Below are 6,677 nucleotides of genomic sequence, written 5' to 3'. Positions count from 1 at the left end.
AACCGTTAAGAGTAAATAACCGTCCAATCCGTCCGATACGCAGCAAAAATCAATAACAGTACCTATTACTAATATAATAGTACAATCATTTCTAAAATAGGCACGTGGCTAAAGTTGCGGGACAAACCCGCGAAGATTTTATACCAACTTAAAATGGATTTACGTTTTATACCATTTAATAATTTTTACACTTCTGCTCCTGGTTAATAAAAAGGGATTTCCGTGTCATGTTTCCTAAGGTGAAAACCTCCAACAAAGATAGTGATATCTGATAAAAAAAAACAGAATCACAAATTGGATAGCAAAATAGTCACATAGTGCCAGTGAAACAAAACATTTCCACTAATAATGGTGTTTGAGTAAATTCAGAAAAGAAGCGAAAGAAAAGAGTAGGCGGCATTAGTTTAGGTCTTTAGGCTTTAGTTTTAAAAACAATCTCTAACCCGCCCCGTCCCGCGTGATTTTTCTTTTTTAAAAACTGAACCCGCCCCGCATCCGTGAGCTCTATAACCCGCCGTGCCCCGCAAACTCCTATACCCACCCTGCACTCGCACCGCCCTATTGCCATCTAGACCTATTTGACCATAGATTTTGTCAAATTTTTGCCAATTGTTTTTGGCAAATACATGTTTGTTCATAAATTTTATCCATATTTTGGCAAATTTCCAAAATTCAAAACTCAAATCCAAAACCAGCTGGCCCAAAATATTACTATTACACATTTTAATTACATATTTTAAAAATTGCCCCAAACTTTTATATTTTATAAAAGAGTATACCATTTATTATTTCGTCTTCTCGGTCATCTGATAGTATATTATGTAGTTCATTATAAAAATGATAATTTTGTACCAAATTTATTTATGTTGAGGACTATGGTTTGCGATAATGATAATAAATGTTATTGATGAATGTACTGTTGGGTATTTGTGATAGTTTTTAAAATTTATGGGTATAAGTCATGTTTCATGTTTTTTCAAAAAAAAAAAAAGTGAAATATGTTTTGAAAACTGATATCCAAACACATTTTCATCTTCAAACCAAACTTCAACCAAAACAGATTTTTCAAAACAAATTTGAAAATCTACGACCAAACGCTAACCTAGTTATAGCCGTTTTCATACAATTTTTTCCATCTTACAAATGACTGCTTATTATAAACAGTTACTTGCTGTTACATTTAAGCAAGATTGCATAAATATACTATCAATTTATAAAACTAAACCCGAGAAGGAAAATGAAAGAAAGTTTTGGACACGCCAAATAGATCACATGCATTCATGGTTTTCTTAACTAGTATTTGAGTGATTTGATGCCCTTAAATATACATTTTGTAGCCCTTTCTCCTTTTTGTCTTATCATATACAAGTACATGTTTTTTCAGAGTGTTAGTTTCATCAATAATACACAGACAACCTTCATCACCACAATCAAAAAAGATGTTGCCTGCTTCTGGTTCTTCAGTTTTGGTTACAATACATGTCCACCCTTCACTACACTTGCATATAACCTTGTCTTTTGAGGACACTTCTATTATTTTTTGTGAATCTGAAATCTCTTTTATAGATTCACCCCTTCACAAGAAAAATCAAAAGATTAGCAAATCAAATATTCTTTTTCAAAAGTAAATAGTTTTATTTTTCATACCATGACTTATTTGTGAGTCTCATAAGATTGTAAGTCCAAGCACCAAATATGGCCCCTAAAGTTGGCCCTATAATGTAAATCCATAGCCCTTTGTAATGACCTGTAACAATTGCTGGTCCCAAACTCCTTGCAGGGTTCATTGATGCCCCTGTTAGTGGCCTGTGCATCAAGAAAATATATTGTCCTCCAGATAAAGAAATTTCCCTCTCTACCTTTTTGTTATTTTTTTAATCTTTAATAAAACCCGACCACTTTTAGTTGATACAAATAAAAATCACCTTGTTGCGTACCTAAGTCTAGAAGAAGAATTTTTTTTTTTTTTTTTCATTTAGAAACAGACACATCACACCCAGGGGCGAAGCTACGTTCCTCGAAGGGTGGTCAGTTGACCACCCTTCGCCGGAAAATTATACTCTATATAAAGTAAAATATTATTTGTTATTGATTAAAAATAGACTTTGAACACCCTTACATAACCCACTGGCAAATGTTTAAACACCCTTGTTGAATTTTCTGGTTTCACCACTGATCACACTCCTTGGGGTGCGGCCCTTCCCAGGATCTTGCATAATCGTGGGATGCTTTGTGCACTGGGCTACCCTTTTTTTTTTTTTTTTTTTTTAGAAAACAGACATATATTTGGGACAAATAAAGCACAACAAATGGGAACATGAACTTGAAATGAGAAGTGAAACTAGTACCCGGAGAACAATATATCAAGTGAAACAGTGGCTCCAATTGCAACCCCAGATAAATGTTTCATCTGCATCAAACCCAAATAGTAAGATCTACTAGATTACATTACACTCTGCAATCAACATTTTCAGTAAAATAAAATGTGTTATTGATTAAATATACTGATAGCGTAAAAATACTTTAAAGTATCAGTGAATATAAAGCACGTCAGTGAAATAGGAGTACTAACAGCTCGATCATCAGTAGCAACACCAGAGATGACAAACATGAGGTAGAATGTGGCTATGAACTCAAGTACCAAAGCTTGCATATTTGTTCCTGCTGGAACTGTCCCTACAAACTGGTCTTCTTTGCCATTAAATATTAGTCGAAGGCTTCCACTAGCTAGAGTGGATCCTATGACTTGAACCAAAATATAGGCCGGAACCTGCACAGTTAATCCAGTAATTAACAATAACAATTAAAAAAAAAAGCAGTCCGGTTCACAAAGGCCAAAGCATCCCGCGCTCACGCAGGATCCGGGGAACAGCCGCACCCTACGAAGGTGTGGCGTAGACAGCCTACCCTGATGCAAGTATCAGTGGCTAATTACACCGCTCGAACCCATAACTTATAGGTCACACGGACAGAACTTGGCCGTTGCTCCAGGGTTCCCCTTCCTTTGATATGATTTCATAAATTTAAGAATATAAAGGAGAGTTGTGAATAACATTAATTCCGTAGTTTACCTGATTCCAAGGAAATCTTTTGCAAGAGGCAAAAGCAATGGTTACAGCAGGGTTGAAATGTGCACCAGAGACATGACCAACAGAGTAAATCAAAACCATAACAACAAGTCCCCAAACAGATGCAATTCCAGGTAGTGTGACAACGTTGTCCTTGTTTATATTCAACACTATAGCAGCACAACCAGCAAATATCAACATGTAGGTTCCCACAAGCTCTGCAATCAACTGTAATTATATTGATGACACATTAAACCTTTTTTAGCTGAGGAAAATCACAAGATTTACAATCATAAATTTGAGGACTAGTGCGTGTTGAAGATTTGAGATGGTCCAAAATTTTCAACATCGTGTTGGAGCATACAGAGGTCTTGGTTTCGCGGCTCACTGCGAACCATTATCAAAGAACTTTCACGTATTTGGTTCATGAAAAAGAGTAAAGCCTACATGTAAAAGAGTGTGTTAAAAATATAATTAAGTAAATAAGAGTTTATCCTTTGTCGGAACTTATTGGAGATGGTTGCACAATTTAAAAGACCTTAGTTATATATCTACATTAACCCAGTTTTGTTAAAAAAGAAAGGAATATGGATTAATGAGTTGTCATGAGACTAAGATATTGCTATGCTTTTCTTTTTAGAGCTTCATAAGGTAAAAGTAAGGTCTGCCAACGTATTACTATCCCTAGGCCCCACTTATATATTTTTTTGTTGTTGTTATACTACAATAAATGACTATCAGCTACTTAAGTTTATAGCTAGAGATTTGCACAAAAAAGAAAGATAACAAAGGTACAAATTGTATCGATGTTGCTCAAGTTGGGATATCACCAATATTCCTTAATCCATCTGGAATAACTCCATTTAGAGCCAGCAACTTTGCAAAAATCAAACATGACCATTTTATTGCAATCTATTATAACTTGCCTGAAATATTTGATCACATATTTCTACACTACATACAATCAAGAGACTTAAAACTCGAGATTAAATTACCGCATTCAATCAAGATTTCAAGCATATGTAATTTCTCAAGGAATTTGGAAAGAATATGAAGAAATTAAACTACCTTTTGCACGAAATGCACACTTATAAAGCATTTTGAATGTTTTTGTGGAGTCGTAGCAGTAGTGTTGGATTCTGCTGGGGATGGATAGCTATTAATCCTCAACGACGTAGCTCGTATTCCATCAACAACTGATAATTCCTCCATACTTCTGCTTTGATTATTTGCTCCAACAAACACAGACAATAAAAATGGCAGAACAAGAAATAAGCTATTAACTTTTTCAGATACTTGTATATATATAATAGAAGTGGACATAACTTATTTTTACTTTTATTTTTTTATGCGGATGTATTGTGGGGTGGGAGTGGAGGGATTGATTATAGGCATAACGTATTTTTCAGAATTTGTTATAATTAAATATGATGGATTACGCACGTCTTAACGCAAATGCTGAGCAGCAAAGGAACTTATTTTGAAGTCTTCTGATGTCTTGTTCAAATAAACTATTCATGTCAACCTCCTAATGGTGATGCTAATAACTGGCTGTATATAATCTAAAAAATAACTTTGTTTTATATATACCGACAATATAAAATTATTTTTATTCTGTCAAAGTTACTAAGACCAGTTTGTAACTTTTGATAGCAACCTGCAAATTAAAGATGAAAAGTGACATTTTACAATGGATAAATATTGTATGGGCCAAAAATATCTTTGATATAGGCGAGCCACGTCAACACCATGATATCCTTCGTCGGCTGCTACGTGCTATCAGTAAGGTGTCCACAAAGATCTGCCCTAGGTCGAACTAGCCTCGAAGCGATGAAGGATGCGGTTGAAGAGTCAGCAAAAATCAAGGTCGTGAAGTCACCATAGTTCAAAGTCGAGGTCGAGCATCTCAGACAAAGTTATAACGGCTAGTTTTAATATAGGACACAAAGAAGAATATATTCTAGTAAATATTCTCTGCACCTGTACTATTAGGGTTTTTAGTAACATGTTCCCTATAAATAGAAAAAAGACACAATGATAGGTGACATGAGATATTTATTTGTAAAAAACACATTGACTTTATAAAGAGAATCTGGTCTTATTACAAGCATACAAAAATAACCTTTTTGCTATAATTCTTGTCTAGCATTCCCACTGGATCCAAGAACAATCTAAATGTTGAAAGGCTTATCAATCATTCATCATTGTCAGAGAGAATATCCACATATCTCACATCTTTTCGGGTGACTCACACATTTCTATTTACTTAAATGTCATTTATTGCTACTTGTTATTATTTAATGCCATATCCTATCTTTTTGGATTATTGAACACTGTCATTATTGCTTACATTTATTGTCATCCGGACAAACATACAAGTTATTTATCATAAAACTATTAGCTTTGTCCTTAGGATATTATTATTAGCCAAGATTGACTCTTCTTTATTTAAATTTAACTAGTTGAACCAAGATCTATATTTTTGATCAAATAGTTTGACGCCGCCTGTGGGGACTTCTTAGTTAATTTTTTAGTTTCCTTTGGATCTGCAGCTAACGTGAGTCACTAACCTTACAAACCTCGAGATCTTTCTCTTTCTTTGCACGTACAAAAACCTACATGGCAGGTAACCAAGGAGAGAGGACTAAAGTAACATGTGATTTCCCTAGCAACCTCATGAATGCTATCAACGAGAGCTGTGAGACATTAGGCGAGGACGTGATGCCCACTGCCTCCCCCAGGCGCGAGAGGTCTCCTCCCCCTCCCCATTGTAGCATAACAAAACCAAATGGAAAAGGGGCCTCCACGTCCACAGAAGAAGGGATGCCACTGACCGCAAAAAAGCTCATCGAAACATGGTTGACCGATACGCTAGTGAGCGTACTCAATAAGCCCATTGCATGCACGACTACAAAGACTGCAAGAACCTACACAGTGCAATGAGCAGACGAACAGGGTGACCAAACCCTCCAACACCAGGTATAACTCACAATGTTACTAACAATACAGGTGACATCGCCCTCCCGCTATTCTAAAGAGGATAGAAGAAATGGAGAGTGAAAATAAAGCACTCAGAGATCAAACAAATGACACAAAGAATGAGTCGACAAGATACCGGACGCCCCTAAGCTATTGCTAAAGAGGGACGCCGACAGGTTCGTAGAGCAGTCGTACAATGAAGAAAAAGCCCCGCATCCTATACCAAAGACCTTCAAAATGCCATCGTATCTCAGGATATACGACAGAACGACTGATCCCGAAGATCATGTGACTCATTATGTCACCGCCAAGAAAGGCAACGACCTCACCAAGGAACAAGTTTCTTCTATTTTGCTGAAAAGATTTGGCGAAACTCTTACGGAGGGGTATTAACATGGTACTCACATCTACCAGCCCTCTCCATATAAACCTTCGAGAAAATGGCCGATAAGTTCGTAATGGTGCATGCCGAAGCCAGGAAAGCCGAAACAAGAGTAAATGACATATTCGCCATCAAGAAGTCTTTAGGAGAGGGACTGAGGGACTTCCTCATCCGATTCAATAGGGTAAGGATGAACCTACCAAACGTGTCCGAAGGGATGACGGTCGCGTCTTCTCAGAACGGGTTGA

General features: G+C 36.5%; 1 protein-coding gene across 1 annotated transcript; it reads right to left on the bottom strand.

The window, feature by feature from the left end:
• Positions 1-1,124: 1,124 nt before the first annotated feature.
• On the bottom strand, positions 1,125-4,325 carry LOC107784087 (nodulin-26-like). The gene is made up of 6 exons (XM_016605152.2): positions 4,137-4,325; positions 3,072-3,296; positions 2,573-2,770; positions 2,349-2,410; positions 1,648-1,806; positions 1,125-1,574 (listed from the first exon to the last, which is right to left on the bottom strand). The coding sequence occupies exons 1-6, from the start codon at positions 4,278-4,280 to the stop codon at positions 1,319-1,321; spliced, it is 1,044 nt and encodes a 347-aa protein (XP_016460638.1). The 5' UTR covers positions 4,281-4,325; the 3' UTR covers positions 1,125-1,318.
• Between the last annotated feature and the right edge of the window lie 2,352 nt (positions 4,326-6,677).

Source organism: Nicotiana tabacum, chromosome 22 (assembly GCF_000715075.1).
Source record: "Nicotiana tabacum cultivar K326 chromosome 22, ASM71507v2, whole genome shotgun sequence".
In the NCBI taxonomy this organism is placed as follows: domain Eukaryota; kingdom Viridiplantae; phylum Streptophyta; class Magnoliopsida; order Solanales; family Solanaceae; genus Nicotiana; species Nicotiana tabacum.
Note: the sequence above shows the minus strand (reverse complement) of the source record. Positions and strands in the feature narration are given on the sequence as shown.